General features: G+C 35.7%; 1 protein-coding gene across 2 annotated transcripts in view; it reads left to right on the forward strand.

Annotated features, from left to right (window-relative positions):
* Positions 1 to 8736: 8736 nt before the first annotated feature.
* Positions 8737 to 25889, forward strand: part of LOC120413780 (uncharacterized) — a 176856-nt gene continuing 159703 nt past the window's right edge. Inside the window, exons 1-2 of one of the 2 annotated variants that reach the window (XM_039574724.2) lie at positions 8737 to 9590; positions 15670 to 15893. In XM_039574724.2, the coding sequence (XP_039430658.1) occupies positions 9182 to 9590; positions 15670 to 15893 (633 nt within the window). In that variant the 5' untranslated portion in view covers positions 8737 to 9181. The remainder of the gene's footprint in view (positions 9591 to 15669; positions 15894 to 25889) is intronic. The other variant, XM_039574725.2, reaches the window with a different exon arrangement.

Raw genomic sequence — 25889 nt, forward strand, 5'->3', positions numbered from 1 at the left:
GGATTTTGCCTCGATTGACGCATGGTCGCGGATGGAAAATAAGCTTTTCTCACTAAACCGCGTAGCGAGTGGCTCAGTAAATGTCAAATCGTGTTAAATTTTGTCATGTTGGCTACTGGCCGTATTGAATTTGTTAAAAAAAAAATTAACAGCGTTGCACAAATCTCATTTTGAATTTTATGTTAAAAATACATTTAAACAATTCTCTAGAATTTCGAAAATCATTGTATTTTTTATTAGTGATTAACGTTGTTGGTTATGATGAGGACTAGGGTATTTTAACCATTAGTGGACCTAGTAGAGCCGAAGCACATTTTTCACAAATTTTCAATATTTTAAGCACTTTTACATAACCCTGTGTACAAAACAATGAAAACTGAAGTCTTTTGAACAATTTTGACTATTTGTTTCATCAGTTTATTTGTTTTTGAGCAAAAAAAGCCATTTGGAAACAAAAATTGCCTGTTATGGACCTTCTTTTCTAATAGTGGACCCGGGTCCATAATTCGATTGTGGACCCGGGTCCACTATAGGCAAACTGTTATTTTTATACCAAATTTTACCCATATTTGATGTTTTGATGCATGGTGTAGGACTAATGATAGATATAATGAATAAAAGATGGATTTTGCTCACTTTTCATCATAAACAAATATGTTTTGTTAACAAATTTGGCTTTAAACAACAACAAAGCCTAACAGACATTTAAACACATTTATTTCGGAAAAAGATCAGAGAAAACGTTTCAAAAACCACTGTAAACATAAAAATAATAAAAAAAAAGTAATTTTGATGCACATTTTTTTCATATTAATTACATAAATGGTTGACCGAAACTAAACAATAGATTTGTTTACAGTTCGACGTCGTCGTGCTATCTTGTCGCACCAGCCATTTCGACGTTTCGAGAAAAACGCGTTTTAATGTTTGACCTTTGAACCTTTGAACAAAAACGAAAGCACGCAATGTAAACAATAACAAACACGTTTTGTTTGGCTGACCATTCTGTGCATTGTCCCGAAGTTTGGTTGAAATTGGTTGCTGGAGTTCCGAGTTATAATTACAACTGATTACGGTAGTCTAACTTGTACGTGCGTCAAACGCGCTCTGACCTGAAATCCCTTTGGCCAGTTGTCGCACTTACATCAATTTTCAGGCAGTGACAAGATAGCACGACAAGATTGAAACTACTTTCATATGTAAAGTGACAAACATTTTCGGAGCCTTTTTGGTTTTCATTGAATATCTCATGATTGATATCGAATTTTGGGGATCTGTGAAGGTCAAAAGATGAGGCATTGTGAGCTGCACAAAATGGCGTTCTTAACTCAATTTGGCCCAAAATGCACGTACGACAAGTTAGCACGACGGCGACGAGTTGCTGATAAAACCACGCAAGTATATTACAAAAAAATGTTTTGTTCTTGATTTATTACTATAAAATATCATTTCAAACTGCAATTATGATGCTTCAGTTAAGTACAATTGACTATAGTTTTGATTAATCATATTTTTTTACGGCTACAGCATTTTTGATACTTTTAACATGAAACAGCTATATTTATACTCATAATTGAAAAAGATATGCGTTTAGGTTGATAACAACAAGCATTTATTGTATGTTTAAGAGAAACTTTTGCTTAAATGCACAGTTTTCTTCATTTTTGAAGGTTTAAATAACAGGGGTCCACTTTTGGAAAAGTTTGGATTTTTGTTGTACTTTATTGGACCCCCCTTATTTTTGCTCGAAAATGAGCAGTTCTTCGCTTTATTTTAGTAAAGTTCCTTAAACTTACATTATTTCGACTTGCTGAAGTTAAATAATCAGTCAAAAAATGATTGGATAGTTAATTCAATCATAAAATATAAATGGGTAATTCTCCGCCAACTCACACGAAATCGGGAAAAGTTGCCCCGACCCCTCTTCGATTTGCGTGAAACTTTGTCCTAAGGGGTAACTTTTGTCCCTGATCACGAATCCGAGGTCCGTTTTTTTGATATCTCGTGACGGAGGGGCGGTACGACCCCTTCCATTTTTGAACATGCGAAAAAAGAGGTGTTTTTCAATAATTTGCAGCCTGAAACGGTGATGAGATAGAAATTTGGTGTCAAAGAACTTTTATGTAAAATTGTACGCCCGATTTAATGGCGTACTCAGAATTACGAAAAAACCTATTTTTCATCGAAAAAAGCACTAAAAATGTTTTAAAAATTCTCCCATTTTCCGTTACTCGACTGTAAAAAATTTTGGAACTTGTCATTTTATGGGAAATTTAATGCACTTTTCGAATCTACATTGACCCAGAAGGGTCATTTTTTCATTTAGAACAAAAATTTTCATTTTAAAATTTCGTGTTTTTTCTAACTTTGCAGGGTTATTTTTTAGAATGTAACAATGTTCTACAAAGAGCAGACAATTACAAAAATTTTGATATATAGACATAAGGGGTTTGCTTATAAACATCAAGAGTTATCGCGATTTTACGAAAAAAAGTTTTGAAAAAGTTGGTCGTCATCGATCATGGCCGTTCATGGTCACCCGCGACAGACACGGACGACGAAACAAAGAGAAACGCAAAAAGTAACTTTTTCAAAACTTTTTTTTCGTAAAATCGCGATAACTCGTGATGTTTATAAGCAAACCCCTTATGTCTATATATCAAAATTTTTGTTATTGTCTGTTCTACAACTTTGTAGAACATTGTTACACTCTAAAAAATAACCCTGCAAAGTTAGAAAAAACACGAAATTTTAAAATGAAAAATTTTGTTCTAAATGAAAAAATGACCCTTCTGGGTCAATGTAGATTCGAAAAGTACATTAAATTTCCCATAAAATGACAAGTTCCAAAAAATTTTACAGTCGAGTAACGGAAAATGGGAGAATTTTTAAAACTTTTTTAGTGTTTTTTTCGATGAAAAATAGGTTTTTTCGTAATTCTGAGTACGCCATCAAATCGGGCGTCTCATTTTACATAAAAGTCCCTTTGACACCAAATTTCTATCTCATCACCGTTTCAGGCTGCAAATTATTGAAAACACCTCTTTTTTCGCATGTTCAAAAATGGAAGGGGTCGTACCGCCCCTCCGTCACGAGATATCAAAAAAACGGACCTCGGATTCGTGATCAGGGACAAAAGTTACCCCTTAGGACAAAGTTTCACGCAAATCGAAGAGGGGTCGGGGCAACTTTTCCCGATTTCGTGTGAGTTGGTAGAGAATTACCCAAATGCAGTTTTGTTGTGAAAATGCTAGTGGCCATGGCTGGTTTCATATGTCGAACTCAAACAACTTATTTTGATGAAAAGGACAATTCAATATCAGTCAACATTGAACATGCCAAATAAAAGATTTGTAGACAACAACACGCTTGAAATTGTGATTTTATTGAATTTTTCATCAAAAACCCTTCAGAGGGTCCACTATAGGAAAGGGGTCCACTAATGGATAACGTACCCTATTCAGAAAAAAATGCTACAATCTAAAAAAAAAATTACTTTTTGTCACAAAACTAGATGTTACAAACTATAACCTGTTCGTTACTTTTCTCACTTTTTAATATATTTTGATAGACACAAAAAGAGCACCGTTTTTTAGTTAGGGTATTTGTCCCTATTTTGGGCATACTAAGCCGAGCGCACTTTTAATTTGATGTTCTCTCAAAGGCTTCTATAGGCAGCCGCTTATATTACATGAATAAGTTGGTTTTTTCAATTTTATGCTCGTATTTCATTACATTTTTGATAAAAATACTTTATATCGCTGTACAAGCCCGAGAAACTTTTGAGTTGCGTTGGAGAATTTGAACGGTGTGCGTCGCGGTTATCACGCAGAATTTTCGTTGCCGTTTCCGTCTCTGTTGTCCCCCCGATTGTGTGTGTGTATTTTAATCCGGGCGGTTTCGGGATGTTTGACAGTTGCGTTGGAGAATTTGAACGGTGTGCGGCGCGGTTATCACGCAGAATTTTCGTTGCCGTTTCCGTCTCTGTTGTCCCCCCGATTGTGTGTGTATTTCGATCCGGGCGGTTTCGGGATGTTTGACAGTTGCGTTGGAGAATTTGAACGGTGTGCGTCGCAGTTATCACGCAGAATTTTCGTTGCCGTTTCCGTCTCTGTTGTCCCCCCGATTGTGTGTGTATTTCGATCCGGGCGGTTTCGGGATGTTTGACAGTTGCGTTGGAGAATTTGAACGGTGTGCGTCGCGGTTATCACGCAGAATTTTCGTTGCCGTTTCCGTCTCTGTTGTCCCCCCGATTGTGTGTGTATTTCGATCCGGGCGGTTTCGGGATGTTTGACAGTTGCGTTGGAGAATTTGAACGGTGTGCGTCGCAGTTATCACGCAGAATTTTCGTTGCCGTTTCCGTCTCTGTTGTCCCCCCGATTGTGTGTGTATTTCGATCCGGGCGGTTTCGGGATGTTTGACAGTTGCGTTGGAGAATTTGAACGGTGTGCGTCGCGGTTATCACGCAGAATTTTCGTTGCCGTTTCCGTCTCTGTTGTCCCCCCGATTGTGTGTGTATTTCGATCCGGGCGGTTTCGCGTTTTCGCATTTTATTTCGTTTTATCTTTCCACAGCCGGCTGTCTAAGATTAAATCATTAATGCTAAACTCAACACCAAATAACCGGGAACTGTCTCATCCGCATACTCCGACTGATTGCCTTGAGAATGCATAATACATCACACCATTAAACAAAATTTATTGATTATTGGGTCGCATCATCATCCTCTATGTTGAATCCTGGCCGTTACCCTTACCCACTAACAAAATCCCAAGTAGAAGTAGTTTTCCGGCACACGCGGGGGTGTGGATATCGTATAGAACCCACCCTTGGTAGCAGCCTGTGCTAACTAACATTCCCGTCCCATTCCCTCGAGATCTACAAACTGACATGGCGGGCGCCGTTGGTGGCCAACGACTGTTTCCTATTCGCACCGGCTCTAGTTTTGATGATCGTGATGTTTTATCTTTTCAGCGCATTCATGAATGCTGTTGATAAGGGAAACATCATTTGATCGTTGAAGCGTGTGACCGGTTGTGCTGATGGGATATTATGGTCCTGTTCAGCAACGGAGAAGGACAACCATGGGTGGTCTCTCATGCTCATGCTCATGCTCATGTACAAGCCCGAGAAACTTTTGTCCCTATTTTGGGGATATTGCTCCTCGGCAGGGATGGAATAATCGAAAAAAAATCAATCTCGCTTGCGAACTTTCTTCACCTGCGAAAGAGAGAGAAGGCAAATCACGCAAAAGAAAATCGCTCCCGAATTTCTCCAAGAAAATCAATCTGCTGATGATTTTTTGTGAATTTCCTCGTCAGCACCACTCAAAACTATTTATTTCACTTTGTTTACACACATTGCCCATCTACAAAATATGACAGGTAATTTTTCGACGTGTGACGTTACACTTGCAAGTGTAGTAGTGAAAACGATATTCCGCCGAATAATCAAGATGATGATTTTTTTTAATTCTTTTTACCGATCTTTCGTGCGCGAGAGAGGAGAGCCATGCTCCTTTCAGATTTTTTCTTTTGATGAACATCCAAAGATTTTCTTTTGATGATGATTATTCCATCGCTGCTCCTCGGATACGACCTTCTTTGTGCCTATTTTCGACCTTCTGAACCTTCTGATTGGTTGAAATCTCGAAGCACGCGGCGAACTTTTTTGACGTATACGGTTCAGCCCCAGCTCGTACAGTACAGCCGCACAAATTCGGTCGACAAACATGTTGAATCATTGTTATGTTTTATACCACAAATCAACATTAGAATGATTGATTTCACTTGCATTACGTGCATAATTAGCATGGACATCATTTATATCATTTATTTATGAGTTTGAACATAATTAAACATTTGTTGCGTAGCCTAACAACAAGCCCGTTATATGCAAGACAGACTGTAACATGTGAAAAAAGCACACACACTGTCACAGTTTGTAGAAGTGTCAAATGTACCGTAAACATATCAATGCTCTCTAAAATGGACGAAGTAACTTTAATCCATTGTTTTATTGATTTGGTGGCAGTTCAGTGATTGTTTTTGCAACGGGATTATGCAACCCACCAATAAACCCATATTGCCGGTGGTTGGAGATTCTTTATGAAGATTTTTACTGAGCGATGAACGCCGTGACGCTGAGTGTCAAGAAGCGGTAAGCAAAAGTGGGGAAAATGTTGAACCTAATGGGCAAGCAGAAATTTGCCAAGAAAAATGTGGAGCGTGATATATTTATTGCATTATATCAAATTTAAGAGGAAATAGTGAATAATTCTCGCCCACCAAAAAGAAGAATGATAGCACGAATCATTCTCAAATGGCAGATTCCTGCCAGATTTGGTGAACTGCACAATTTCGTTGAATTAAGTTTGGCAGACCCAAAATAGGTACTAGACCCAAAATAGGTACTAGACCCAAAATAGGGACAAATACCCTAGGTTCTAACCATTTTTATGGTTTTTATTCAACTTTTTTTTTAAAGTGTCCATCTTTTAAAAAAAATATTCAAAAAGCTGAGAAAATTCATTACAATAAATGCTATTTTTGAGCATTCGATCTTTTGTGTTGTTGAGTTTTTTTTTTTTTCAATTTTACGCCATAAACGCTCAATTTTCAATCAATATATATTGGAAATCTTATCATATTTTCAATGTTATGTTTGTGTGTAGTGAAATTTGTGTAAAACGTTAATACAACACAGCAAAATAAACACTGAATATTACACACTGCACAGTAAAAAAATCATGGTAAAATTTCATCTAAAAAGGAGTACATCTTTTTTGTCAGAAAAAAGCTTTAATTTTACCTCTAATAATGCGTAAATTTACATCTGGCAGACGCTAGGAAAAAATATGTGTGATCCCAAAAAAATACCTGATTTTTTTTACTGTGTGCATGCATGCATTTTTGCAAACAAAAAAAAAGTTGCAACCGACGGGATTCCAACTAAGCACCAACAGTAAGGACTGGCGCTTAAGCCCACTGGGCCATCAGACCGAAGAAAAGCTGTAAGGATAAACGCTTATATGAGCTTGACATTTCGGTCAAGTAGGTTTCCCATACAGATGGGCTACATATTTCAGGGTGTAAAATCACAAAAAAAAGCATAAAATAATACAATATTTATTTTACACCCACGCCTTTTACATGCAGCTGAATTACTACTTTTTTAGCTGTGAAAAGAATTTTGAAAATTATTTATTTTGTTGTTCACTAAAATGCAAATATCTTGGCTTTGCATGGAAATTAATTCTCTCTCAATTGGAAAAAGTTGATGTTTTCAGCGGTGGTATATAAGTTCTGTAACATTTTAAATAGCGGACGAATCTTTTCGCACTCTTCGGCAAAGTTGTTACCTGGAACACGGACTATGAGCTCATGTGGTTTTTGAAAAAAGCAAAAATCGTTAAGGGGCTCAAAACTGGCAAAAACCAATACGCACCGATGTTCCGGGTTAAATCCCATTTAAAATTCACAGTCACAGCACCAGGTTGGGCAACCAATCAAGATCATATTTGAGATTTGGGCTAGGCGATCATGCCCTGAAATGCCCGCAATAATTGACTCGATTTGTTACATCCTAATGCTGGCGCAATAATCTTCTTTAGTTGGTCGATATGAGGCTTCATTTTACAGTATCCTGACTGCAACAACGAACAAAGCATTTGTGATAGTCTTTGTTTAAAATTCAGGCTGAACAATAAGGTTTAAAATTTAATATTTAAGTCATGGTAAATTATATCTGGAAGTGGATGCATCTTTTATGTCAGATAAAATGTAAAATTTTACCAATAAAAATGTGTAAATTTACCACATTTCCGGTGTAATGCCACTTTTTTAACAAAAGTTCAAGTAATGTCCTCATTAAAAGATGTAGGGGGTGAGGGGGTAATATGCACCCCCGGGGCAAAAGGCACTCCTTGCTTTTCTCGGTATTTGGAAGAATTTTCCGGGGAAAAATCATAGAAATTGGAAGCTTAACATTGATAAACCATGCTGGAAAAATTTGAGCATCGTAGTATAAAAACAGTTTAAGTTATTTGCAAAACTTTTAAATGTTGTGTTTTCATCTAATTTTCATTGAACCTTCATTATGATTTTTGGACAATATTAAAAGAATTTATTGATATTGTAAGTGTTGAGGTATATAGTTTTTGCCATAATCTTCATTATTCTGTAGAAAGATGAGTCCAAAAACATCAAAAAATGCATTTTTAATTAAATTTTCTGCAAAAAGCGTGGTCGGGGCAAAATGCACCGCTGTGAAGCTCCTTTGTAAAAACAGCGGTGTCATCTAGTGGTGACTAGTGAAAACCGCTTTTACCCGGTGCATTTTGCCCCATGTTGTGGTGCATTCTGCCCCGCATGGTTGTTTGAAATAAATCAAAAATGTTTTTAGAAATTTGATATTTTCGAACAATTTTGAGGTTTTCAAGACTTTTTTCATATGGATGACGAAGAATAATAGTTGTTTTAGAACATCGAACAAAATCCTTCTACAATAATGCTGTAATGGTTGAGAAATCACAGTATTCCCTTAGGGGGTGCATATTACCCCCTCTCCCCCTATTACTATGCAATAAAATTTTAGTCCTGCCGCTTTGAAATTTGTTTATCAATCCAATATCAATCAATAGAATCAAATATTAAAATTAAAATTATCTGTCTAACCTTTACAATTTCATGTTTTTTCCTTCCAGCATTTCGCGCCATGAAGAACATCAAAAACAAACCCAAACATCGTGAAAGCTGCTCGAAAAGTGACGTGCATCGAGATTGTCCTTCTGTTATCAGTTGTGCTTAACGTGCAAAAGCAGCGTGCTGCCCCCCTCCACCAAATCGTGAACGTGCATAATCAAAACCCTTAGTGGGGGTGAGGGAAAAAAAAGAGTGAAGGTGGTGTGAAAATGCTCCCAGCGACACCCGCCGGTGTCAGGTCGTTCCGGTGGCATTTGGGACGCAAGTTTCGCCGGAAGCGACGATCCACAGCTGTCCAGCGCCATTCGACGTAAACGCCACCCAGTCATATCATATCGGTTTCGTGCTTTGTTTTTTTTTCGTAGGGGAAGGTTCGTGTAGGGGGAGGGTGTGCATTGTGAAGAGTTTATTTTGTGTGAGATCGTTCGTGAGCCAAGCAAAGTTGTAGTGAAAAAGGGGCCAAGCCGCCAGTTTTCCCCATGAGGCACCCGAGTCGTGGCGCCACCAGCCAAAAACTGCTGATTTTCGCAGTTTTGCTCGCGACAAGCATCCGCCAAATTTTACGGCCCGTTCAAGCTCGTACTTTGTTGCCGTCGCTGGGAAGCTTCAACGGTGACGACAACAACACCGGCTACAGCCGGTCACAGGACGAAACGTCGTCTGCGGAAGTGTTCAACGGAACCCAGCTCTTCCTGGAGGAGGAGGTCGTGGAGTTGACAAACTCAACGCTGGACCTGGAAGAAAGGGAAGAAGAACCGTCGTCCAGCTACGTTCTGGTCGTGGTACAAACGGCCAACCTGGAGCTGCTTCACCGGGAGCTGCTCAGCTTCGAGCAGTTGTTCTCCACGAGCAAGTTCCGGCGGAAGGTGCGCTTCCGACGGTGGAAAGGTGAGTTCCATTTGGGGAGCGAGCGTGCTGTAATTAAATTTATTTGTAATTATTACGTGACGGTAGCTTCTTATTCCAGCTCGATGACTCGCGAAGGCAAATTATTATTAAATTGAGAACAGCCAGCACCAAATGGATGGCTTTGATGTGAACCGACCGACCCGGGTCAATTATGGGGGAGGGGAGGGCATCTGACCTGACCTTTGACAGCGCGAAAGTATTTACTAATTGAGTTTAATCCGTTTTCCAGTCATTGAGCTGGTAATGCAATGGAGCGCGATGTCAATGTTTTTATTTTAATTTTTTTTAAATAAATTTAATCATGACGTTCCCTTTAATTGGAATCCCCATTTGAAAAGTTTTTGGGTCAACCTTAGGCAGTTAACCCAACCTCTCTTTGAGTTTTGTGAAACTATGCTAAAAGAGGTGATTTTTTATTAATGAATTCAAGGTCTATTTTTCGATGTGTTGTGACGTTGGGGTGGGATTTGTACTAAGACACGATTTTCAATGATTTCGTTCTTAGGGAAAACTGTGATTCCTCAACCATAAGAGCATTTCTGTAGAAGAAATTTGTGAGATGTTCTAAAACAACTATCATTCTTCGTCATCCATGTGAAAAAAGTCTTGAAAACCCTCAAAATTGTTTCAAAATAGCAAATTTCTTAGAACATTTTTGATTCATTTCAAACAATCATGCGGGGCAGTATGCACCACACCATTGGGGCAAAATGCACCGTGTAAAAGCAGTTTTCACTAGTCACCACTAGATGACACCGCTGTTTTTAACAAAGGAGCATCACAGCGGTGCATTTTGCCCCGACCACGCTTTTGCATAAAATTCAATTAAAAATACATGTTTTGATGTTTTTGGACTAATTTATCTATAGAATAATGAAGTTTATGGCAAAAACTATATAAATCAACACTTACAATATCAATAAATGCTTTTTATATCGTCCAAACATCATAGTGAAGTTCAATGAAAATTAGATCAAAACACAACATTTCAGAGTTTTGCCAATAACTTAAGAGCGAGTCCACGAGCAAAACATACCCATCTCGCATCGAGCTCACCAATCTGCCTGAAATTTTCAGGGGTTGTTTGTACTTATAAAACTAGCATCCGACCAAAATATTAGCACTATAGGTCAACGGAAAGTGGGGCAAATCTTGACACAAAGTTGTAAGGTGCAAAAACGTCAAAAATCTTAAAAAGGCTGTAACTTGGGCGTAATATTGAATGTTTGGTCTTTTTGTAATGTTAGCCTTGATTTAAAAATTTTGAAAATATTTTTTTCAAAAAGATCGGAAAATTTTAAGACTGTTTTATATTTTAACATTGTAAATCGAACTATTAGTTGCTGAGATATCGACATTAGAAAATGGTGGGTTGTTTGGGTGAGACTTAAAAAACATCAATTTTCTTGTTTTTAAACCTTTGCTTGGCAATATCTCAGGAACTAAGGGAAAAAAAGTCCAAAAAAGCAAAATATAGAGAATTTTCTAAACTTTTCAAAAATATTTTTTTAAAAGGTGGGCAAAGATGGGCATTTTTTTTTGAATCAATAACTGCGACTATTTTGAAAAAAAAGTTTCATGAAAATGGCTATAACTTGAAAACGGTGCACTTTATTAAAATTTCACTAAAGTACTTTTTGATTGCACATTCAATTTTACATCGAAAAATGAAGATGAAAAATTTTTGCGACCAATATTTCGATTTTATGAAAAAATCAGTATTGATTCAAAAGTTCATAACTTGCTCAAAGATTTTTTGCACAACCTGGAAATTTCTGAAAAGTTGTCATTTTATGTACTCTAAAACATATCAAAAAAAAAATAAATAAAAATCGTGTTTTTTTGCAAATCAAGTTTTAGTGACAAAAATTGAAATAAAAAATCACCAAAAATTTTTTTACCGTGTATCATTTTTTTCAGTGTGGTCCATATCCATACCTACAACTTTGCCCAAGACACCAAATCGATCAAAACAATCCTTCAAAAGATACAGATTTTTGAATTTTCACATATCATTTTTGTATGGACAGCTGCCAAATTTGTATGGAAAATTATATGGACAAACTAATGATGGCTTCTTTGGGCATACCGAAGGCACCGAAAAAGTTTCAGCCGGATTAAAAAATAAAAAAAAAATCAAATGACCGAAATCTCAGAGAATTGCTCAGGTGCATTTTGAATTTTAAAATTAAATTGAATTTTGTCTAAGTTAGCACCATTTTAAGATTTTTGACATTTTTGCACCTTAAACTTTGTGTCCCGATTTGCCCCACTTCCCGTTGACCTAGAGTGCTCATATGTTTGCCAGATGCTAGTTTTATATGTACAAACAACCCCTGAAAATTTCAGGCAGATTGGTGAGGTAAAAACGACGTCTCATACAAAGAGGTGTGCCCTGTTCGTGGACTCGCTCTTAAGCTGTTTTTATCCGACGATGCTCAAAATTTTCCAGCATGGTTTTACAATGGAGCAATTCTCTACGAAATCAGTATTTTTTCTTCAATTTTAATTTTTGTATTTTTTAATCCGGCTGAAACTTTTATGGTGCTTTCGGTATGCCCAAAGAAGCCATTTTGCATCATTAGTTTGTCCATATAATTTTCCATACAAATTTGGCAGCTGTCCATACAAAAATGATGTATGAAAATTCAAAAATCTGTATGTTTTGAAGAAATTTTTTGATCGATTTGTTGTCTTCGGCAAAGTTGTAGGTATGGATACGGACTACACTGGAAAAAAATAATACACGGTAAAAAAAATTTGGTGATTTTTTTATTTAATTTTTATCACTAAAACTTGATTTGTAAAAAAACACTATTTTTATTTTTTTTTAGTTTTTGATATGTTTTAGAGGACATAAAATGCCAACTTTTCAGAAATTTCCAGTTTGTGCAAAAAATCTTTGACCGAGTTATGAATTTTTTAATCAATACTGATTTTTTCAAAAAATCGAAATGTTGGTCGCAAAAAATTTTCAACTTCATTTTTTGATGTAAAATTGAATTTGCAATCAAAAAGTACTTTTGTGAAATTTTGATAAAGTGCACCGTTTTCAAGTTATAGCCATTTTTATGTAACTTTTTTCAAAATATTCGCAGTTTTTCATTTTTTTAAATTAGTGCACATGTTTGCCCACTTTTGAAAAAGGGCGTAAAATTGAATGTTTGGCCTTTTTGAAATGTAAGTCTTGATTTGAAAATTTTGAAAATATTGTTTTCGAAAAGATCGGAAAATTTCACAAATGTTTCATATTTTAACATTGAAAGTCGGGCCATTAGTTGCTGAGATATCGACATTGAAAAATGGTGGGCTGTTTGGGTGAGACTTAGAAAATATCAATTTTCCTGTTTTTAAACCTTTGCATTGCAATATCACAGCAACTAAGGGTCGTATCAACAAAGTCCGAAGAAGCAAAATATAGAGAATTTTCTCAGCTTTTCAAAAAAAAATTCCAAAAGTGTGCAAATATGTGCACTAATTTAAAAAAAATGAAAAACTGCGACTATTTTCAAAAAAGTCACCTAAATATTGATTTAACTTGAAAACGGTGCACTTTATCAAAATTTTACTGAAGTACTTTTTGATTGCAAATTCAATTTTACATCAAAAAATGAAGTTGAAAAATTTTTGCGATCATAATTTCGATTTTTTGAAAAAATCAGTATTGATTAAAAAATTCATAACTCGGTCAAAGATTTTTTGCACAACCTGGAAATTTCTGAATAGTTGGCATTTTATGTCCTCTAAAACATATAAAAAAAATAAATAAAAATAGTGTTTTTTTGCAAATCAAGTTTTAGTGATAAAAAGTTAAATAAAAAAATCACCAAATTTTTTTTACCGTGTATTATTTTTTCACAGTGTAGTTCGTATCCATACCTACAACTTTGCCGAAGACACCAAATCAATCAAAAAATTCCTTCAAAAGATACAGATTTTTGAATTTTCATACATCATTTTTGTATGGACAGCTGCCAAATTTGTATGGAAAATTATATGGACAAACTAATGATGCAAAACGGCTTCTTTGGGCATACCGAAGGCACCAAAAAAGTTTCAGTCAGATTAAAAAACACAAAAAAAATCGAATGACCGAAATCCTAGAGAACTGCTCAATGTTAAGCTTTAAATATCTTTGTTTTTTACCCGGAAAATTCTTTACTTATTTACTTATTTTTGTATCCCTGAGGTCGATTTTTTTGTGGGCCCAAAGCCCAAAGTCTTCAAAAGAGTTGTTGCACGCAGAAAAATGTATTGTAGAATCAGCCTGTACGAGGTTTGAATCAACAAAATTTTGAATTTTTGAATTTTGAAAATCAACAACAAAAATTGCGTTTAAACAAACTTTGATTTTCTCAATTCCACAAAAATCTTTTGTTGTTTTGAAAAAGCTGCTTTGACGTTTAGCGTTGATTCAACAAAAATCTTGATTTTCTAATCAACAAATCGTTTTGTTGATTCAAATATGCCTTATTTTTCTGCGTGTGCAAATTAAAAGATGCAACTTTTGGGTTGGTTGAAAATACGGGTGGTCAGATCGGGAGAAAGTTATTTGGAAAAAGTTCAAACAAACTATTCTTAATCATAGTTTTTTGTACACGTTTTAAAATGACTTTGGAAAACATTGTTTGGTATCGTTTAGTAGACTATATCACAAATCATAGTTCAAAGGAACTTCAAAACTCTATTAGGTTTTAAAAAATACCAAATTTTGCATTGATTATTTACTAATAAAATAATTTGAATTGAAATCTAATTTTTCCTTTAACTTTAACTTTTGCGCTGGAATAGTTTGAATCGTATTTTGCAAATTTATAAGACCCAATTTTTTTTAAGAAATACAGTGGACTCTCTGGCTGCGATCTTCTCGGGCTGTCAATATTTTTTTCAGTCCCTGCAAATAGATTGCTTTAATTTTTCATTCTATAATTTGATAACTCCCGCTCTCGATGTTTCCTTCAATATCGACAACGAGAGAGTCCACTGTATACTTGAAAACGCTTAAAAAACGGGTTTATGGTTTATTAAACTTAAGTCCCAGGCCGTAGAACCGGAATTGACATTTTTGATAACCCGGAATCGGACAAATAGATTTGAAAGGGCTGCAAAAATAAAACGGCTTTCCCAAATAAGTATTTTTAAATTTATAGCTAAAAAGATCTTAAACAAAAATAAAATAAAATAAAATACCTTTAATTCCAGTATATTTCTACTACCTTTTTAATTTTAAAAATGATTTATTTGTTTTAAATGATTTATGAACAATCAAATTCATACAGTATCGGGCTAACATTCCTATCCACTTTCCCGTGTCTTACCACTGGTCGTGGCCGGCGCCGGTATTGATCAGCATGATAGGGGTTCCGTGGTGCAGGGGTAAGCTTGGTTACTTCTCACTCAGTCGGCCTGGGTTTGATCCAAGAAAGTCCCGGTGGCATTTTTCGAGACGAGATTTGTCTGATCACGCCTTCCGTCGGACGGGGAAGTAAATGTTGGCCCCGGTCTATCCTAGAGGTTAGGTCGTTAGCTCAGTCCAGGTGTAGGAGTCGTCTCCCTGGGTCCTGTCTCGGTGGAGTCGCTGGTAGGCAGTTGGACTCATGAACCAAAGGTCGTCAGTTCGAATCCCGGAAGCTTAGATGTAAAAGCTTAGGTGTAAAAAGAGGTTTGCAATTGTCTCAACAATCAAACCTTCGGACACCTAGTTTCGAGTAGGAATCTCGCAAGATAACATGGTTATGTGATTATTGCAATACATTTCTTCAAGATGTCTTTTCTTTCTGTGAAAACATTTGGCAATCCAATTTAGTTGTTATTTTCCTTCTGATCAGTTGGACAACATTTTTTCAGCATTATTTGCCGCTAGGTTTACTTCGAACGAAATTTTTTGGCCGGTTTGTGCAGAGATATCCGATTTCTTAAAATATATTCTAGGAAATTTATACAATGCTATCGACAGACTCCTCGAAATTCCTTTTTCAATCACTTTTGACAATTTCCCCAGAAACCGTCTAAATCGTGTTTTCTTTTCCCATTTCTGTCCCAAAACCATTTCCGACAGATATGGCGACCTTCGAGCGCTGGCTAGCCGATCCGGCCATCGCGACGGTCCTGTACGCGGCGTCCACCCCCGGCGACGTCGATGAGGACGGATTCAATACCTCGCAGGCGGCTGGCACTGACAGCGGCGGCGGCGGCTTCATCGGGTTCTGTGACAGCCTGTCGACACATCTGTCCGCCCGGTACGGCAAACCGGTGCTCTTCTGGCCCTGCCCCCGGATGAAGGTAAGTGGGTGGTGGATTTCTTTTTAAGGGGGGGGGGAGGGGTCGTCCGAAAATTACGTGACGGGTAATTTTAATCAGCAGTATTCAGCTTAGTCTTGAGCAATGTTAGCAATCTTTCCTAAATCGAATTACGTAATTTGTGCATGATTGCTGTAGATTTCCAGAGCGTTAACTAAACGACAGAATTCAACTCAAATTAATAAGAGGATTGGGATTGAAATCCAACCGATTTTCAATGGAAACGAAGCTTCAGAAATGAGCGAAAAAAACCCTACAAAAGAATTCGAAGAAATGTCACCCATTGGACGATTTGCCGGGACTGTTCGTTCGTAATCGTAACGACGACCTCCTGCCGAGCTCACAGCTTGCACTAGATGGCCGCCCAAAGTAATCCTGCGGATGATCCTTTGAATTGCAGTGACAGGGGGTAATTGAAATGGATTTCGTTCTCTGTTTAGTCGACTGAAAAGAATTTCCTGGAAGACAAAAATCGAATGGAAAAATCCACCGGAATACATTCGATATCTCTCTAAATTCAGATTTGTGAATATTTAAGTGACATTTTACGGTGAGTGTTTCGCTCACTGTGTTTTTCCATCCAAGTCTCTATACAATTACGAGCTGGGCATAGAAAATGGAAATGCAAATATATCAAAATCATTCTGATCGATTTGGTGTATTCGGCCAAGTAGTAGATTTTGATCAAAACTTAAGCATAGACATAATTTTTTTTTGGCTTTTTACCACTAAAATTAATTTGAATTTTTTTTAAATCCGATTTGCTAGAGTTAAAGGCTTTAATTTTTTTCATTCTTTCAAAAAATAAGAACCTTTAATTAAACTTTAAGTTAATTTTTTTTTTCAAATCGGAGAAAAAAAGTTTACATACTGTTTTATTTTTATTTTTCAAAGGTCTTATTCGTGAAGAAAACATGACCAATTTGCATCATTAGTTTGTCCATATTATTTTCCATAAAAATTTGGCAGTTTTCCATACAAAAATGATTTATTTAAATTCAAAAATCTGTATCCTTTGATCGATTTGGTGTCTTCGGCAAAGTTGTAGATGGATAAGGACTACACTGAACAAAATGATGCACAGTAATTTTTTTTTTTGTTGATTTTTAAATTTCACTTTTTGTCACAAAAACTGGTTTTACAAAAAACATAATTTTTATTTTTTTATTATTTTCTGATTCTGGACATTAAATGCCAATTTTTCAGAAATTTCCAGAACAGGCAAAAAATCTGTTTTTACTGAATTTTTCAAAAAATCAAAAAATTGGTCGCAAAAATTGAGTTTGCAATCAAAAAGTACTTTAGTCAAACTTTGATAAAGTGCACCGTTATCAAGTTTTAGCAATTTTCAGGTAACTTTTTTGAAAATGGTCGCTGTTATTCATTTTTTTTATATAAGTGCCCATGTTTGCCCACCATCGCAATTTTTTTTTGAAAAGCTGAGAAAATTCTTTATATTTTGCTTTTTTGAAGTTTGTTGATACGACCATTCGTGAAATTTTCCGACCTTTTCGAAAACAATGTTTTCATTTTTTTTAATCAAGACTAGCATTTCAAAAGGGCGTAATATTGAATGTTATTATTGATTAAAAATATTGTTTTCGAAAAGATCGGAATACTTCATGAATGTTTCATATTTTAACAGTGAATATCGGACCATTAGATGCTGAAATATCGACATTAGAAAATGGTGGGTTAATTATGTGCGACTTAGAAAACATCAATTTTCTTAATTTTAAATCTTTGCATGGCAATATCTCAGCAACTAAGGGTCCCCAGTAACATAATATTCTAGCATAGCTGGTTCCTTCTTTCTTTTTTTATTGTTTTTTGTTTTTTGTTTTTTGTTTTTTGTTTTTTGTTTTTTGTTTTTTGTTTTTTGTTTTTTGTTTTTTGTTTTTTGTTTTTTGTTTTTTGTTTTTTGTTTTTTGTTTTTTGTTTTTTGTTTTTTGTTTTTTGTTTTTTGTTTTTTGTTTTTTGTTTTTTGTTTTTTGTTTTTTGTTTTTTGTTTTTTGTTTTTTGTTTTTTGTTTTTTGTTTTTTGTTTTTTGTTTTTTGTTTTTTGTTTTTTGTTTTTTGTTTTCAGTTTTTTTGTTTTTTTGTCAACTTCATTTATGAAAAGTCTAGAAACCTAAATTCAGTGTCGTCAAATAATGTCCTTACCTCGGACAAATTCATTCTCAATCGTAGAATCAATATCGCGACCAGTTTCTCGAACCTGGAAGTGAAAATTCCCCACCGCTTCTTCTAAAATGTTCCCCCTCCGGCTTACACTTCCGATTGCGGTGGAAAAAAAGAAAGGAAGCAAAAAATGCCGAAAATTGAAAACGAAAAATTTCAAAGATGCTCCGCCGTAAAAGATTACATCATTAGCATAACGAGAGGTCCGGGATGCAGGCGTACAATTTGCCCCGGGGTCGATCCTGCCAGCCAGGAGGGATACTCTTGGCTGGAGCGGGGGAATGCTCGTAGTCGTGACTTGTAGAACGAACGTCAAGATGGTGGCAAATAGGTGGCAGCTTCAGCATTTTAATAACTTGGAAAAATTAACATGTGACTATGGACAGGATAAGTTATAAAAGAATAACAAAGAAAAGATATTTTTAAAGAATATAATTTGAGAAAAAACAATGCTCAAAGAAATAACCTTATCAACAAAGTCTTGAATTCGAGTGATAGAAAAATCGAGCAAAACGAGTCAACTAAGGGAGGAATTGAGCGAAAAAAAAAGAAGAAAAAAAACAAATAGCAAAATCAACATCAACAACACCAAAACCAGCCAAAGTAAGGCTGCAGGACGACGTGACAGATAAAAAACAAGAACAAAAAAGCACGTCACTTAATTCCAAACAAAACAAGAGGGCTCCACCATCGCTGTCGTTTTGAGGGACGCGTTTTTGGGGGCGGGGTGGATCGGGGGCAAAAATAAAGAGCAAAAAATCACCAAACTTTATCGACTGGGAGGGAAAATTGTTTTTCCCCGGTGCATAAAAAAGAAAGTCGGTGTGGATTAAACAGATGACTTGTTCATGTTTAATCCGGGGTTATTTTGAATCAATTAAATATTTTACCAAAACTTCAGCGAGTTAGGAACTTTTCAAAATGTTACGCTTGATTTTTCCATTGCTTGCAAAATCAGGTCTGGATTTCCTCCCTTTCAGCACCAGCCAACAACTCATACTTTACCCTACCGGTGTACTAGCGTTTTCATCTTCGGTTAAGGTCAGATCATTAAGAAAAGCTTTCTCGCGACTTTTTTTTTTGCTTCCTTCCTTGTTAAAGGTCCTGTGAATGATTTTCTCTTGCAATATTTTTAATAAGGCCACAGGGTGAAATCGTGAGTTTTTTTTCAGAAAGGAACTTTTTTGCAGGTTCAACACAAAAAAACGGATTCTCAAATGGATTGAGGGGTTTCACAAGACGGGGGCAGTAACTTGAATGATGGGCTCGTGCTGTTTGGCACGCAGATTAAAATTAGAGCAAACAGTTAGTTTTGACCGAACAGATATTAAATTTTGTGATAACCAAGTGGAGTTACGTGCGTTGCGGTTAAACCATGTCGATGGTGAAAGTTTTTCTTCGTGGGTTTTGAGCATAATGTAGGAAAGTAATAACGATTGTTCGTTTCCTGTTAAAAAAAATATATGAATACAATAAATTCTGTGGGGTTGGCATTGGAGGGTTTGATTGGGCCAAATTTTTTTTAGCAGTTTGGGCAATATTTCAGGATTTAATTCTGCTTGAAGGCTGCGAAAAAAATGGTGTTTGGACACCCGTTTTTTAAAACTGTTAACTTAAAATAGCTGTGTATCGGCAATGATGCAACCAAATGTCTTCAAATTTGTTTTGTAAATAAATGAAAATATTCAATTTAATAAACTGAAAATAGGTGTGGGCACATACCAACCTCCAACATTTTTACCGAATTACATGTATGTAACCCATTAAAGAATAATTATCACTCCCAAGAAGCAAAAACTGGGAAAAAATTTAAACTACAAGTCAAGGTGCGTCCAGTTGCTTTCCAATCATTAGTTTTCAAAATATTCGCAAAAAAAAAGACTTTTCGTACATTGAAATTTTATGAAAATTTAAAATGTTTTCAAAGGAGTTCAAACATGCTAAATATGATTATAAATGCAGGAAAATGCATTTGAACTGGTTTTTCAATAGTTAAACTTTAATTTTCATGAAAATTTTGAAGTTTTTGCAAATATTTTTTGAAGCTTATGTCCCTCGATTTTGGTCGGGACCAATAGGGGGGGGGGGAGGGTCAAAAAAATATAAAAATTGAAATAACAAGCTATGGTCTCAACATTCGAATGATAAAAGTGTTTTAAAGTGCATTTTACACTTGCCCAGTTGTTTTGCAATCATAAGTTTTCAAAATATAAAATGATTGAAGAGATTTTTTTTCGCCGAAAAAAAACTTTTTGCGGTGTTGTACATTGGAATTCCACAAAAATTTAAAATATTTTTGATCGATCCCAGACATTTGTTTTAATTGTTAAACAGTCAAAATTGTCACAAAATACAGTATTTTTCGAAAATTCAAAATCTTCAAAATTTTGCAATTAAAGTATCAAACGAAGCGAAGGTTTGTATGCTTTTCACTATACTAAAGTTTTTTTTTGAAAATACTAAAATTTTCACAAAATATTGTATTTTTTCTAAAGTTATCAAAATTTTCAAAATTCGCATAAGAAGCAAAATTTTGAATTTATTTTCAGTTTATTTTTTTTAATCACTGAAATTTTCTCAAGATATCACAATTTTTAAAAAACATTTAAATTTTTATTATTTGTGAAACATTTATTGATGTTATTTTTGGAAAATACTGAATTTTTTGCAAAATACATTTTTTCGAAAGTGCTGATTTTTGCCTTCCTCACTGAGGTAAGGCTATAATCCTGCTCGAAAAATGAACTTTTGAAATACAGCTCGTAGACCTATATTCATGTATACCTATCGACTCAGAATCGAAAACTGAACAAATGTATGTGTGTGTGTATGTGTGTGTGTGTGTATGTATGTATGTGTTCAAAATTCTTGCCAAGTTTTCTCAGCACTGGTTGGACCGATTTTGATCAAACCGGTTGCATTCGACTTGGTTTAGGGTCCCATACATCGCTATTGAATTGTTTGAAGTTTCGATAAGTAGTTTAAAAGTTATATATAAAAATGTGTTTTCACATTTATCCGGATCTCACTTATATGCATGAAAACTATGTCCGGATCCATCATCCAACCCATCGTTGGTTAGGTAATCAAAAGACCTTTCCAACGAGTCCAAAACATTGAAGATCTGGCAACCCTGTCTTGAGTTACGACCACTTAAGTGATATTTATGTACTTTTTTGAAGCCGAATCTCACTTAAATGTATGTAAACGAAGTCCGGATCCATCATCCGACCCATCGTTGGTTAGGTAATCGAGAGACCTTTCCAATGAGTCCAAAACATTGAAGATCTGGCAACCCTGTCTCGAGATATGTCCTCTTAAGTGATATTGATGCACTTTTTTGTAGCCGGATCCCACTTAAATGTATGTAACCGATGTCCGGATCCATCATCTGGCCAATCGTTGGTTAGGTAATCGAAAAACCTTTCCAACGAGTCCAAAACATTGAAGATATGGCAACCCTGTCTCGAGATATGTCCACTTAAGTGATATTGATGCACTTTTTTGAAGCCGGATCCCACTTAAATGTATGTAAACTATGTCCGGATCCACCGTCCGACCCATCGTTGGTTAGGTAATCAAAAAACCTTTCCAACGAATCCAAAACACTGAAGATCTGGCAACCCTGTCTCGAGATATGACCACTTAAGTAATATTTATGTACTTTTTGGAAGCCGGATCTCACTTAAATGTATGTAAACTATGTCCGGATCCACCATCCGACCCATCGTTGGTTAGGTAATCAAAAAACCTTTCCAACGAATCCAAAACACTGAAGATCTGGCAACCCTGTCTCGAGATATGGCCACTTAAGTAATATTTATGTACTTTTTGGAAGCCGGATCTCACTTAAATGTATGTTAACTATGTCCGGATCAACCATCCGACCCATTGTTGGTTAGGTAATTGAAAAACCTTTCCAACGAGTCCAAAACATTGAAGATCTGGCAACCCTGTCTCGAGATATGTCCACTTAAGTGATATTGATGCTCTTTTTGGAAGCTAGATCTCACTTAAATGTATGTAAACTATGTCCGGATCCACCATCCGACCCATCGTTGGTTAGGTTATCAAAAAACCTTTCAAACGAGTCCATAACATTGTAGATCTGGCAACCCTGTCTCGAGATATGTCCACTTAAGTGATATTGATGCACTTATTTGAAGCCGGATCCCACTTAAAAGTATGTAAACTATGTCCGGATCCACCATCCGACCCATCGTTGGTTAGGTAATCAAAAAACCTTTCCAACGAATCCAAAACACTGAAGATCTGGCTACCCTGTCTCGAGATATGGCCACTTAAGTGATATTGATGCTCTTTTTGGAAGCCGGATCTCACTTAAATGTATGTAAACTATGTCCGGATCCACCATCCGACCCATCGTTGGTAAGTTTATCAAAAAACCTTTCCAACGAGTCCACAACATTGAAGATCTGGCAACCCTGTCTCGAGATATGTCCACTTAAGTGATATTGATGCACTTTTTTGAAGCCGGATCCCACTTAAATGTATGTAAACTATGTCCGGATCCACCATCCGACCCATCGTTGGTTAGGTAATCAAAAGACCTTTCCAACGAATCCAAAACACTTAAGATCTGGCTACCCTGTCTCGAGATATGGCCACTTAAGTGATATTTATGTACTTTTTGGAAGCCGGATCTCACTTAAATGTATGTAAACTATGTCCGGATCCAGCATCCGACCCATCGTTGGTTAGGTAATCGAGAGACCTTTCCAAAGAGTCCAAAACATTGAAGATCTGGCAACCCTGTCTCGAGTTATGATTACTTAAGTTATATGTGTGTACGTTTTTTTCTGGATTCAAAAAAATAGCTGAAATATGTGTCCAAACCACTCATATTACCCATTGTTGGTAAAAAGTGAGGAAGGCATCAACCACATAGGTGGATTAAGTTAGTTTTATTTATTATATTTACTATATTTATTATATTTATTATTTATCATTATTACAAAACTATATGCTTATTAGATAATACACTACAGACTCACATTTACACTTACAAACAAGGGGTTTCCAGCATCAAGGATTACTGACCAGTCTAAATGGAATTACCAGGATTACTGGCAATATGTCATGAATTACTTTGATTTCCCAGAATTACTTGGGATTTCCAGAAACCACACAGAATTGCTCAAATTTATAAAAATAACTTGGAATTACTGCCTAGCTTCCAGCATATTGAGAATTGGATCGAATGACAGCTGTCAAATGCACAAAACCACGTGCTTGGCAATAGTACGTCCATCCCGGGAATTCCCGGGATTTTTATATGTTGTACGGGGAATTTCCGGAATTAAACTGAAATCATAATTTGGCCTGGAAATTACATTAGTATTACAATTAATAAGTTTAAACTTTTCTAAAATTTTACATAAATTGGTACCATTTTATTTGTTGTCATTTTTGTTTTAAGACATCTTAAACCAATTTTCAAGCTGTTTTATTTATGTCATATAGAAATAAATAAAAAATAAATATTTATAAGATACTTATTTAATTTGAATTAGAAATGTGGTGCATATAAAATTCAAAGCACAACAGAGAACAGCAAAAATTTGTTTAACACTGGAACGCCCAACGCATGTCCAACTTACACAGACGCCCAAGCCTCCCAAAAAAGGAGGAACAGTAACAGTAACGATTCTTGTTTCCAGTGATTAGTAAGAATGTCTAGATGAACCTAAAATTGTGCAGAACTTAATTCGATCAAATCTGTAATTTTTGCGATCAAAAATATCGTTTTTTTAAAACGACTGCTGCCGCGGAATTTTTGGCGATTTTTTTTCACACGCGAAAAAAAAAGTTGGAACGATGTTTTTGATCGCAAAATTTACAGATTTGATCGATCTAAGTTCTGCAAAGTTCTATAATCATCTAAACATCTAACAAATCACTGGAAAGAAGAATCATCTTGATTGGTTGAGTTATGCCCGAGAACCAGCGAGTTGAAGTTACCGTTCCAACTTTTTTGGAGCCTTGGGCGTTGGAATGTTAAGCTATCTAAAAACTGCTATCCTTGTTTAGATTGATATTAATAGTATTGAGCTAATTCTATAAATTTAAAGCTTGAAAAACATAACAAATATAAAAAAAATGAAAATTGGAGGCCCTACTTGAAAATCATCGCATAATGTGGTAAACATCAACGTCAGTTTGACAACTGATTTTGACGTTTGAGTGTTTTTCATCCGAATACATTTGAATTAGAGAGCATCCAAATTGGCGGACATTTCGAATCCGCTCTGTACTTCTTACAACCATAAAAAGCATCAAGGAAAATCAAAATGCATTCTGCCGATTTACCTTTAAAGAATTACTAGTAATTACTTGAATTAATGGGAAATTCACGAATTACTGAGTAACTATGGAATTACTCGAATTACTACGGAATTACTAGGTAATTCCAGAATTACAGGAATTACTGCAGAATTGCGGAGTAATTCTGGAATTACTGAATTACTTACTTAAAATCCGAATGATCCCGTACTAGCTGTAACTTTGGTTTCATACATGAAAATTAATAGGCAATAAATAGAATTATAAAAGGTTTATAGAAATTATCTTTTTAACAGTTATTTTTTATTATTTTATTATTTTCTGAAGTATGTTTTCACAAACAATAATCATGGAATTATCAGGATTACTGGGATTATTAGGAATTACCAGGATTACTCTGGAATTACTCAGTGAATCCGGAATTACAGAATTACTTGCTCAAATTCCAAGTAATTCCGGATTAGTGACCAGTCTGACACGATGCTGGAAACCCCTTGCTTACAAACATTCAAATCATTTAATACATTACACATTCAACCATTTTCATCGGCCCGAAGAAATTCCTCTAACCCCATTCCGAACCTCCCAAAAATATTCCGTTCACTTTTAAAAGTCGCATGGGTTCCCTGCACTTTTGCCACTAGTGAACAACAAAAACATCCCCTCCCAAATCCCCACGGGACTGTATGGGCGTAGCCTTGGAGCACAGTGTGGAAATTTACGTTCTTAGATATTTTTGGATGTACCGGGCAGCAATCAAATTGTCTAAGAATATTGAATTGACCATTGTGGCACCCCCTACAGCGTGGTGCAGACCCGTTATGCTATGCTATGCTATGCTAGTATTTGTTATATAACTTTTTATGGAAATCATCTTTTCATGAGCTTTTTATAGCAAAATGTTCGGCATGAGTTTCGCAGTACTAGGTTTCTGTCAAACTTCAAATTGTTTACAAGTTTCATCACAAAATGTACATAGTGTTTTTCATGTCTGAAAATAATTTTATCAGATTCCTCGGAAAATTTTACATAATATATCAATAAATGGTGAAGTTTTGTTTTCAATATACCAAGATACGATTTTTTGAAAATAAAAACTTGTTTTTTCGACGCGCCGCGGGAAAAAAGGGAAAATGACGAAAACGGCAAAACAACGACTTTTTTCGCTTAAACTGCGATAATTTAAAAATTTCAGCGATGACCTATACATGTTAGGATACCAAAAGTTGCGTCTTTCAATTATAAAAATAATGGTACCCTAACATGCATAGGTCATCGCTGAAATTTTTAAGTTATCGCAGTTTTAGTGAAAAAGACGATTTTTTGCCGTTTTTTTTTCGAATCATGCTGTTTTCGTGGGGAATTTCTGATTGAAAAAAATATCAAAAATCAAATTATTCGCTCTACATCATTGCTTTGGCGTTCTCGATTGCGAGATTCCTACACGAAACTAAGTTTAAATTTTAACTGATTTAGCTGGAAATTGTAACAGATA

The sequence above is a fragment of the Culex pipiens genome, chromosome 3, assembly GCF_016801865.2.
Source record: "Culex pipiens pallens isolate TS chromosome 3, TS_CPP_V2, whole genome shotgun sequence".
NCBI classification, from domain to species: Eukaryota; Metazoa; Arthropoda; class Insecta; order Diptera; family Culicidae; genus Culex; species Culex pipiens.